Raw genomic sequence first — 12,115 nt, forward strand, 5'->3', positions numbered from 1 at the left:
CTTGCAGAGCACAGACACTAGACAAGTAAATGAGTGAGCGAGATAATTTCTGAAAGAGGTAAGTGCAGTGATGTGGTGTGTTGGAGAGAGCCCGAGGGGTCAGTGGAAGGGAGTGGGGACGCTTTAGAGAGAGTGGTCAGAGGCCTCTCTCAGAGGAGACGTCTGAGCTGAAGTTTGAGAAGTTGTCCATCAATCCAAGGTCTGGGGGAAGAGCCTTCCAGAAGCTTTGCTGGCCATGGCAGGTGTGGAGAGTTTAGTGTAGGTGCAAGGGGAACCTATTTTTGAAATGATCGTTCTGGCTGCAATGGGAGAATGGATTATAGGAGGCCAGGATGGAAGCGGAATTTAGCGACAGGATGGTGAGTTAGCCACGGGCGATCACAGTGGTGGTGGGGACAGAGACTGTAAGTAGGGACAGAGCCGAGAGGACTTGGTAAGGGTGGGACACAGTGGGAGGTGAGAGAAAGCAGATCATTTGGTACTAGGCCTACACTTTTTAGTTGAGCAGTTGGGTTGGTGGTGGCACCTTTTAGTGAAAATAGGAGACAGGGTAGGATTTGGGAAGAAAATCAAGAGTTCTGTTTTGGCTATAAATTTCAGATGTCTGGGGAGATTTCAGGGGAGAGGTCAGGCCAGAGACACAGTCTGGTACCTGAATATATAACATATATGTGGTGTGTAAAGCTGGGGACCAGACAAAATCATGCGAGCAGAAGGTGTGGGTAAAGAGGTGAGAAGTAGGCTGACCCAACAGTCAGGTAGAGAAATAGGAGAAAGTAGCAAAGCAATCATAACAAACATGGCAGACCCAGCTTGAGGGAGGAGAAGTGGAAGTGGTGTCACAGAAGCCCAGAGAAGAAAAGTTGCTTTGGGCCAATTCGGTCACAAGCAGCTGAGAGATCAAGTAGGAAGAAAATGGAAAAATGAGTAGCTGGAGTGGAACTTGGGGTCAAGGAGCGCTATGCATCCTTAAACGCTATCACTGAATTTAATCTGGGGGGTGTCTTTTAAATCTCTTTTAATCCATAGATTAAAGTCCCCAAGGAGGGGCTCTTTTTTTTTTTTTAAGATGGGAGATACAGAACATATTTGCATGTCACCGGAGATGATCCTCTAGAGAGAAAGAGAGAGCCTCTGTTTATGAGAAGCCTTTATGAATGTGCTTCAGAGCAGAAGCAGAAGCAGAAGAGCTGGCTGCGGCAGGAGCAGGGACACTCAGCTGAGATGGGAAAGAGGGCCGAGAACGTGGGTAACAGGCCAGGCAGGCAGGTAGATTCGGAGGCGCAGAGGTGCAGTTCTCAATGAGAAAAGAGGTGAAGCCGCCACCGGGCTCCGGCACCCCTGGCCCCATGCTGCAAGGGAAAGAGTCACTTAGCCTCCCAAGCCTCTCCACCCTGTTGTCACGGCACTCTCCCTGAGAACTGCACTTTCCCTGTAGCCTTCTCAGGGGAACAATGTCAACTACCCCCTCCCGGCGTGGGAGGTGGAGTGCGTCCTTCTTCCCTCCTCCTTCTCAACTATTCCTTTTTCTTCTCAGTACAAACACAACCACCGCCCCCGCACCCCCAGTACCTGGCACAGTACTTGGCACACCGCAGATGTTCACTCAGTATTTGTTTTTTAAAAACAAACCAACCCTGCCCTTTTAAGGTTAGTCCATTCAGCTATACCACCCATCCCTCCTGGTCACAGGCTTCTCTCAACCGTGACGGTTGCCATCACCCTGGGGGGACTTTACCTTGGTCTTGCAATTTGGTGTCCTCCAACTCAGAGAAATTTCTCCCTGGTCCTCCCTGTTCGGCACTGTTGGACCACATCTAAGACCTGTCAGACCTTCCCTGCCCTGCCTTTGGAGGATTTTCAGTGGGAGCTGAACGCTGCGTTCGCTCCCTAAACTTCCACTCTGCCGAGCGTGTGGAATAGCTCCTCCTAGTGGACAACCGCACACACACACGCTCTATGTTCCCAGTTACACCAAGACCCTTTTGAAGTCCCTGGTGAAAAAGAATAATTCCTTCATTCAACAGACATTTCTTGAGCACCGGTTATGAGTCTGGCCTGTTTGAAATTATTTTGAGGCTCACAGTTTCACTGTTATCACAGGAGCAGACATCAAACCAAAAGGGCAGTGAGAAAGCTTCACACTTCTCTGCCTCTGCCAGGGTTCAGGGTGTATGGACAGAACTCCCTCCCTCTCTCCCTCCACAAACATGCAACAAGGACCTACCCTAGGCCAGAGACTGCTCTGAGGATATAAGGACAGAAGTGGTAAGAAGTGCACTGAAACTGGGGCGTCTGCTGGGCGCAGTTAAGCCTCCAACTCTTGGTTTCGGGATCGCAAGGTTGTGAGATCGAGCCCCCCCCCCCCCGCCCCCAGGCTCTGCACTCAGCGCAGAGTCTGCTTCAGATTCTTTCCCCTCCCTCATCCAGCCCCTCTGCTTCTCCCCCTGCTTGCACTCTCTCTTTCAAATAAGTAAATAAAATCTTAAAAAAAAAAAAAAAAAGAAGTGCCTGAAACTGTGCAGTGTATTCTGGAAATGACTGCTCCAGGGCTGGGGGTACTGGCAGGGAGGAGGGTGCAGGGTGGTACAAAGGAAGGAGGGCTGACATCTGGGCAGGGCTGGAAGGCAGGTGACAGAAGACCTTGGAGAAGAAAGGCATAAGCTAAGAAGTGATGATGAGTAGGAGTAGTCATGTGAGCCCCGTGGAGGTGGTGGCAGGGAAGGAGGCTCAGTGCCACCCAGTAATCTTTACGGGCTGCTTGATTACATTTCCTAACATGAGTCCACTGCCACGTCACCCCCCTCACCCTTGCTCCCATGCAGTGACAACTCTCTGCTGCTGGGTCTGACCTTTACTCAGTTCCCTCCACTATCCTACCCCTCTCTGGCAACTCCTCCCCAGCTAGGAGACTCTCCTCCAACTGGTAATTGATTTTAACACAGCATTACTTCTCACCATACAAGGTCCATCTTCCCAAGCACACCTGCAGGGGTCAAACAAATACAAAAATGGCATGCTACTGCAGGAAAAACGGACCAACATTCAATTTCAACACTGCCTCTGAAAAACAATCGATATTTGAAGTCACCCTCTGGACCTTTGCTGGTCTTCCCCAGGGTCTCACATGCATACCTGATCCCTGGTCCCTGCCTGCTCCTCTTGCCCCTCCCAGACTTCCTGGATCCGGGGCTCCACCAGCCTGCCATCTTGGACACAGGGATCGTAATATTTGCTGATGTCCACACTTTTCCTGCATAATGGGCCTCTGTGTCCCCGCCTCTTCAGCCCTGCCCTTTCCCCTTATGCCACCTCATTCTCCACACCCAGGCACTTCCTAGTCCTGTCCATTCCCTCTTGCCAGGGCCTCTATATTTGGCTAGATGGGGGCATTCTTACTTTGTTATTTGAACAACCCAAAAGGCCTCCCAAATGGCTTCAAGCCTCGAGTCTCCCTGTGGTTCTGACCTACTGCGGATACCACCACCCAGGTAACCTCCTGGACAGAGTGCCCACTATTCCATCTGGCATTCAAGGTACTCCTCGGTCTGGTCCTAGCCTACCTTTCTAGGTCTTCCTGGGCTGAGACCTCTACCAAACTTCCACTAAATTATCTACCTGTCATTCCTCAGATACATCTTGTACTTCTGTATGCCCGGAACTTCGTTTATACCATTCCCCTTTCCAGAATGCCCTCCTCTGCTCCTTTCCACTTTCCCAAATCCTTCCCATTCTCCAAGGTCAGCTCAAACACCTTCTCAGCAATCCCTTCTTTGCTCCCTCCTGTTGAAAACAGAATCTTCCTTCTCTGAACCACTATAGGAACACGGAAGGAAACATCCTATAAACACCTGCCATAGGTTCACGTTAAAAGCATACGCTTTGGGGGCACCTGGGTGGTACAGTCTGTTAAGCATCTAGTTGGTTTCGGCTCAGGTCCTGATTTCAGGGCCGTGATCTCAGGGTCATGAGAGCTGAGCTTGGAGTCCACTTAAGACTCTTTCTCCCTCTCCCTCTGCCCCTCCCCCCCACCACGCGCATGCATGTACTCCCTCTCTTTCTCAAATAAATAAATAAATCTTTTCTTTTTTTTTTTAAAGGACCACTTTAGGGCAACCCTCTCGGGTCCCCTCCCTCTTTGGGAGCTTTGTACTATCATTCAATAAACTTTGCTTTGCTGCCCACAAAATAATAAATAAATAAATAAAAATAATGAAAAAAAATTAAAAAAGGATCACTTTAAAAAAATAAAAGCATATACTTTGGATTCAGATCTGGTTTGACTCTGGTTAGCTGTATAACCTGGGGAAGCATACTTAATATCTCTGTGCTTCAATGCTTTAGCTTGAAAAACATAAAAATACTTACCTCCACCGTTCGTTCATTTGAGCATCTGAATACCTAATGTGTGTCAGGCTCTGTACTCTTGTGGTTCTTTTGAGAATTAAATGAAATGATGCTCGGAAAGTAGCAGGCACATAGGAGGACTGAATACATGCAAACTTATCAATACTACCACTGTTCAGTTTAGTTCCTTACAAGTGGAGTCCTCTGGGTGATTTCTGGTTAGAGGGGAAGTACCACATAAAACTGGGAACCAGAGGGCGCCTGGATGGCTCAGTTGGTTAAGCATCTGCCTTTGGCTCAGGTCATGATCCCAGGGTCCTGGGATTGAGTCCCGAGTCAGGCTCCCTGCTCAGCGCCTGCTCAGCGGAGAGTCTGCTTCTCCCTCTGCCCCTCCCCACTGCTTGTGCACTCTCTCTCTCTCTCTCTACCTCCCTCCCTCTTGCAAAAATAAAAATAAATAAAATCTTAAAAAAAAGAAAAAAGACTGGGAACCAGCCAGCTCTGGACCCAGGTGGATCATAGCCAATGTTAAAGTACCACGTGGCTAGACGAACCATGAGAGACGATGGACTCTGGAAAACTAGAGTCTAGAGGGGAGGGGGGTGGGAGGATGGGTTAGCCTGGTGATGGGTATTGAGGAGGGCACATTCTGCATGGAGCACTGGGTGTTATGCACAAACAATGAATCATGGAACACTTCATCTAAAACTAATGATGTAATGTATGGGGATTAAAATAAGAAAAAAAAAAAAAGTATCACGTGGCTGATTCGAAGTACAGAAAGTGACTGTCATTTTCTGAATAACTTGCAGATCAGACCGAACCAGCATCTACCAGCTGCCAAGGCTCTCCAGGATACCCAACAAGGTTCTTTGTGACTAAGAGAAAACTGTTAGAGCTAGTCTGTCTAGTTCTCACGGTCAGCTTCTGTATGTGTGAGCAGGAGCAGACCCAGCTGCGCCCCTACCTTCATACTGGACTTCGAGGTGCATTGTGCGCAGCACCTTCAGCACGCACTCCACGATGCTGGGGTGGGTGGTTCCAATGATCGACTGACGAGACAAGACAACAGGACAAGGGGGTTACTTAAGATCTAGTACACCTGGAAGAAAGGAAAAGCAGGCTTGCAAACAGCTAGGCAGCCTGGCCGAATGGGGAGAGGGAGGGTAGTGGTGAGTCACTGGGCCTTGGCCGCTGCACTGTATGAGTACATTTCTCCAGAGGAGGGCCAGATATGGCAGCCAAGGATCCGAAAGACAGTCTGCTGAGCTTGCCACTGACCCCTCTAGTTCAGGAGGCATTCAGTTGGGGTGAGCCGGCTACCTTGCTGGGGGGAGGGTGGGCACCGGCTGGGGAGAGCTGAACTCATCCAGGATCCTAAATCTTCTCTCCCTCAGGGACCTCAAGCGACTGGGGAGCCCGTCTTTTCTACCTCTTCAACATTTATCCGGGCATTGGTTCCTGTCCTTTAGCGTGAAACATCCTCAAGCTCACCCACTTTGCACACAATTGCCCTTCGGATATTGCTCTTATTCTCCCTCTACACCTAAGCCTCCCAGGAGCCCAGGGGAAGCCACTTCATTCTCGTGCATCCTTTGACAGGCTGCTGCAATTTAACTTCTCCTGCCATGGGACCAACATTCACCCAAACTTTTCACGCGGGGACCATCTTTCTGTTCTACCTACACTTAGCCTCTCTGTGGTATTTGACCCAGCTGGTCATGTTCTCCATGTTCTCTTTTCCCTTCACTTTTACAGGCGTTTTTTCCCTCGTTTTCCTTTAACGGCTTCCATTGCTCTTTTTCAAAGAGGCAGAGTGGTATATGGAACGACTAAGAACTCTGGAGTTAGGGAGAGTTGGATTTCAGTGCCTGCTTAGTACATACCTCTTCCTTAGTGTGTGGCCTGGAGTAAGTCACTGGACACCCCTCAAGGCTCAGTTACCTCATCTTTAAAATGTCTGCCTCCGGGGTGCCTGGGTAGCTCAGTTAGTTAAGCGTCTGCTTTCAGCTCAGGTCATGATCCCAGGGTCCTGGGATCAAGCCCCACATCGGGCTCCCTGCTCAGCAGAGAGTCTGTTTCTCCCTTTCTCTCTCCCTCTGCCTCTCCCGTGCTCATGCTCTTTCTCTCTCTCAAATAAATAAAAAAATAATAATCTTTAAAAAAATAAAATAAAATGTCTGCCTCCATCAGCTATTGTGAAGACTAAAAGAGATCATGGAAGTAAGCCCCTGGGACAGTGCCTAGCAGGTAGGAGGCACTTAATAAATGGAAACCGGAAATAATAATGATAATCCAGCTGTTTTGTTGGACCTTCTTGCTCAGCTCATCTCTTTTTTTTTTTTCAGCTCATCTCTTTTTTTTTTTTTTTAAAGATTTTATTTATTTATTTGAGACAGAGAGAATGAGAGACAGAGAGCATGAGAGGGAGGAGGGTCAGAGGGAGAAGCAGACTCCCTGCCGAGCAGGGAGCCCGATGCGGGACTCGATCCCGGGACTCCAGGATCATGACCTGAGCCGAAGGCAGTCGCTTAACCAACTGAGCCACCCAGGCACCCCTCAGCTCATCTCTTAAATGCCAGTGATTCTCCTTCTGGTCCATTTTACCTGGCTGACCTCCCTCACTTCTGCTGTTTCAGTGATCCTTTCTCTGCTCAGGAAAACCAACTGCCATCCTCATCTCGGGTCTCTTTCCGAGGCTTCAGACTTTTATTTTCTACTGTGCGGTGGGTATCTCTACTAGATGTCCTCAACAGTAATTCCTCAGTTTGAGCTAGGAATCAGAATTACTTGGGGAGCTTAAAAAGAAAAAGCATTACCAAAGGCCGTCTGAAAGCTGTCAGAATCTATGGGAAGGAGGCCCAGGATTCGTTTTTTTGTTTGTTTGTTTTGTTTTGTTTTTTACACAAATGACCTACTTATGTCCTCTGCAGCCGGCTGGGAGATGGCACTTGGGAGCCACCAAGTCTCATTGAGTCAAAACCTAACTCTTCCCAAATCTGATCGATCTTTCCCTGCTCTCTCCTGGTGGCACACAGCTCAGCCTGCTGCCAAGTCCAAAGCTGGCTGTCATTTTTGCCTGCTTTTCTTTTACTGCCCCACGTCCCACGCGCTCCGCCTCAGAAATGTCCGTCTGACCCAGTCGCCCCTGTTCCCCCTGCCCCAGGGCAGGCCTCACCATCCCTTCGACCTCTTGTCTCCCTGCCTCCACCCAGAGTGGAGCTGTTTTGAGAGCTTTTGCTAATTTATCTCAAGACCACTCTTGGAGCCTCTCTTCCCTCACCAGCGCGGTGTCTTCAGGCGGCCACCATGTCCCAAATCGGATCCCACTCACATTCCAGGGCACTGAGAGGAAGGCAGAAGCCGGGAGGAGAGGAGGAGCCTTCCCAAGCCCTGGCGATCTGGCCTTTCCCTCCTGCGCTGTCTACAAGTGCACCGTGATTCCTTCCCTACCAAATTGACTCCTGTAAGCTTTTCTACAGTCTTTTCATCATCTTTGTTGCTTGTCTCAACCACTTTTAAGTCTGCCAACATCTTTCTGATCCTTAAGTAAACAGGACAAATCACTCTGCTGGGCGACATGAACTCTTTGCTCCGCCTTGGCCTTCTGGAAGTAACACTCATTGAACAGCAGACGTGCCGTGGGAGGCTGAGCTCTGTTTCTCATGCCTGTCTGAAGTGCAACCGTGGTAGGTAATTTTAAGGTTAGTGTGTGGGTTGAATCAGAACCACGGGAGCATGCAGCTGGGGCTCACCTGCGCAGTCCTGAGAGTCTGCAGGGACAGCTGCTGAGCTTTTGGTGATGTGCAGGACAGCAAAGCTATTAGACCTTTGTAGACTTGATTCTGGTACTTGGGGTTTCCGTGGACCAAAGAATCCAACAGAAGCTGCACTTCTTCCTGGGTCTCTTCGGATTTAGACTTTGCCAAAAATTCTGCTATGGATCGTACACCTGAGCACAGAAGAGAGGAAATGCTCAATTAGAAGGGGATTATGAAAACAATCCTCACTCAAGATGACATAATATGGGCAGGGGACGACTGAGATATGTGAACGAGGCTCGTTCAAGCGAAGCAGAATCAAGGCTCAGTTCTCATGCTGCCTCCCTGTCTTGTTTGCTTCATGGCTCTGTGGCCAGAGGATTTGATTTCAACACAGGCATGTCAGCTTGTCAAAATCTGTTCTAAAGTTTAAAATGGCTCCGCAAAATGTACAATTAAACACACGTTTGGGATTGCCATATGATCATTAACACGTGCAGCGTTCAGTAGTTTACTAAATGTTCTAACAAAGGCTGCCTCATTTAATCCCAGAAACTATACTGAGAGGGAGGTGTTAGTCCCATTTAATGGATATATACACTGAGGCTCAGAGAGGCCATGGGGAGACGTAGAGGAGAACCATGATGAAAAGTGCAGCGAGGGAAGTGCTTTGAAAAAGGGACATGTGGGGGATGGTATCCTCCCCAACCACCTCGATCAGAGCACTTGATGGAACATAGGGAAATTACAGGGTTGTTTACCCTTCTCACCACACCACACTGTAAGCTCTTTGAGGATAAGGACTGTATTTTATTCATCTTTGTATCCCCAGCACTATATATATATGTGATATATATACATATATCACACATATTCAATGAATGACAATGATTTTATTTCCATTTTATTTCTAGAGTTATTCATAACTCAATTTCACAAAGGATTTTAGGCAATGGCTTAATAAATCTTTGTTGAATGGATGCATGAAAGAGGATATATTTAAAATGGAGAAGTATTTCCAAAACCACCATGGAAAGATTGGAGCAAATGATGAATCAAGGAAATCATAAATCTGACTCTCGTGGTGGTGACACGGACAGGAGCTAATTGACTCCACTGTACAAAGTGCTTCCGTGCAACATTTTCCTAGAGCGGTACTGGGTGCCACCACCATTTCACCCAGGCCCCTAGGGAGACATGGAATCGCCACCCCCGTCGTAACACAGTACCCACCATAGCTTTCACAGATGAGCTCCTTGTACTTCCTGCCATGGTTTGCAATAACCTGAAGTAGCTTGATGGATTCCTTCTTGTCCTCCTCCCTGATCTTCTCCAGCCCAAGTATTTCCAAGAGTGTTAGGACGCCTCCAACTTCCAGAAATTCTCTAAGGTACCGATTACTGTCCAGGGGAATACCAGAGTAGAAATAAGACACTTGTCGGGGCACCTGGGTGGCTCAGTCGTTAAGCGTCTGCCTTCGGCTCAGGTCGTGATCCCAGGGTCCCGGGATCGAGTCCCGCATCGGGCTCCCTGCACCGCGGGGAGGCCTGCTTCTCCCTCTCCCCCTCCCCCTGCTTGTGTTCCCTCTCTCGCTATGTCTCTCTCTGTCAAAAAAAAAAAAAAAAAAAAAAAGACACTTGTCATGTTCCTTGGCACTCACCTTTCTAAGGGATCTCGAGGTCCTTTCTTCTCATACTTTGCCCTCCTATCCAGGAAGTGTTCATGGGCAAAGTGACACAATAATTTGGAAGTTCTTCCTTCTAGCAGCAAGTGCAAAAGTTAAATACGTTGGACGTTTCTTGTGTTTAGTTTTCCAGACTCTGTTCCTCTTCTTCTTGAAATAGCACCTCAACTATCCCTTGGGGAATCACCCCTCTGCCACTCATGGGCCGTGTGGTTTTGGCAGGGTGAGCGGGTTACAAGGCATGCCATCATTCTGACTGCAGTAATTGGTTGGGACTAGCCATGTGACCTCAGTTGGTTCAATGAGGCTCAACACCTGGGGCTTTCTTGGGAACCCCTGGCAAAGATATGCTCTCTTTTGGGTGTGGCTGAGCAAGCAGGATGCATGTGTGGAGCTTCTGAGGGCCATAGCACATGGAGACCAAAGAATACAGAGGGGAACAGAGCTGAGAAATGGAGAAGAGAGAGGGAGAGACCAAGTACTGATGACATTTTTTGAACCCCTGGATCTAGCCAGGCTTTTTTAAAAGAATTTTTTATTTGTTCATTTGAGACAGAGAGATACAGAGAGAGAGAGAGAGAGAGAGAGCAGGAGCAGTGGGGAGAGGCAGAGGAAGAGGGAGAAGCAGACTCCCCGCTGATCAGGGAGCCCAATGTGGGACTCGATCCCAGGACCTGGAGATCATGACCTGAGCCAAAGGCAAACGCTTAAACGAAATCTGAGCCCCCCAGGCGCCCCCTAGCCAGGCTTAAAATACAGATTTCTACCCGTGTGATAGAAAACACGGTAGTCCCATGTGGTGTGAATGCCAAAGATACCATGAGCCCCATATGCAACTGAGACCCCAGAATCTCTCTAGAAATAGAACTCACCTGCTCACCGCTGACAAGAAGATGCCAATAGACTTTAGAAGCTTATCTAAACAGGAGCCAGTCATATAGCTGCATAACAGGTTAAAGAGTGAATTTCAGGGTGGTTTTCCACACAGAAACCAGATCCTGTGTCGATTCCTGGTAACTTCTATGGCCCAAGATGACCAACAGTTGAATTGTGCCCTTTATCTGAGAGGGGCCACTAGGCTGAAGGGGTAAGTGGCGACACACAGTGTCGGGCACAGGGGTGGGCGGTACTAGCAGGCATGTTCCTGGTCCCCCAGGAAGCTTTTCTGGGGCTGGTCAGCCACCTTGGGTCTGAAAAGGCCCCCTAGAGAGCAAGGAGGCTCTGATGAATAAAAGGTGCATGGAGAAAGCACAGTCAATTTTCCAAGCCTCTCTAAGCCATGACCATTGCACCCTTGGGTCTCAGCACAGTTCATTACTTTATGCCTCATTTTTAGACTTCTCTAAAAATAATCGGCTTCATCATTAATTCTCAATTTTGTACTTGCTCAAACCTTTACACTGGAGGTCACTATCTTTATGAAGAATTGCGTGCCTTCCTAATAAGAACAACGGGAGATGGTGGAAAAATTAAACTCTGATTTAAAACAACCTCAGTATTTAGTGTTATTTTTTAATGTGAGCCTTGCAAAAAGCTTCATTGTAATAAAGCACCCAGAGCACGCATCAGCTCGGATACAAGGTATGAAATCAACCCACAACAGAAAAGGAAACAGTCAACAATTACTAGGCTCATAACACATCACAGGCTCTTTGAACACTTAAGAAATTAGCTGAAATTATTGCAGCTCATGGAGGATGACTGAGAGCTTCCAAGACTGATAAAGGCTAATGTAATGGGTTGGAGGTAATGGTGCTTTGTTGGGGGGGAGGGTGCGTGAGGCAAATTATCTCTGCTGCACCCTGGTTCCCAGGATGCCAATAGAAGTGGAGACAGATTGGCTCATTAGGAAAGGCTCTTTACTGCAAAAACAGTGTTTGCTCTGGAGCCAGGCTCCCCTGCCTGTTGCCACTACAGCTGGAGGCCAGGTTATCAGCCCACAGGGTAGCCTCTGTCTTCCTACATTGTTCTCCACCCAGCTCCCCATGAGCCCCAGCCCCCATTCCTGCCTCCCTGCCTTCTCCCTCTTTTCCTCAGTTGCCAGCCAGGCTCACCAACTTTTGTCACCTCTTTTTCCTCTGTCCCAGGGTAGTCTTGCTTTCACAGTCACTCATTACACATATTTCTGGTCCATTATTTCCAGCAATTAGTTCCAGGAGTTTGCCACAGTCTCAGCAGGTGCTAACTAGTACTAGGCACTGCGGTGCTCTGCTTGCCTTGTCTCATTTAATCCTCACCACACCCTGGGGTGGCTGCTAGTAATATGTCCATGTACTTCCTGAGGAAACAATCTCAGACAGGTTAATGACCTGTCCAGGTCCCA

General features: G+C 48.4%; 1 protein-coding gene across 4 annotated transcripts in view; it reads right to left on the reverse strand.

The window, feature by feature from the left end:
• ARMH1 (armadillo like helical domain containing 1) overlaps positions 1-12,115 on the reverse strand; it is a 48,297-nt gene that overhangs the window by 18,343 nt on the left and 17,839 nt on the right. For all 4 annotated transcript variants that reach the window (XM_035018745.1, XM_035018748.1, XM_035018746.1 and 1 more), the window contains exons 4-7: positions 10,665-10,733; positions 9,342-9,508; positions 8,103-8,299; positions 5,315-5,399 (exon numbers count right to left, since the gene is read on the reverse strand). In XM_035018745.1, coding sequence (XP_034874636.1) covers positions 5,315-5,399; positions 8,103-8,299; positions 9,342-9,508; positions 10,665-10,733 — 518 coding nt within the window. The remainder of the gene's footprint in view (positions 1-5,314; positions 5,400-8,102; positions 8,300-9,341; positions 9,509-10,664; positions 10,734-12,115) is intronic.

This window comes from Mirounga leonina, unplaced genomic scaffold (assembly GCF_011800145.1).
Source record: "Mirounga leonina isolate KUSES-001 unplaced genomic scaffold, KU_Mleo_1.0 Mir_173, whole genome shotgun sequence".
NCBI lineage: Eukaryota > Metazoa > Chordata > Mammalia > Carnivora > Phocidae > Mirounga > Mirounga leonina.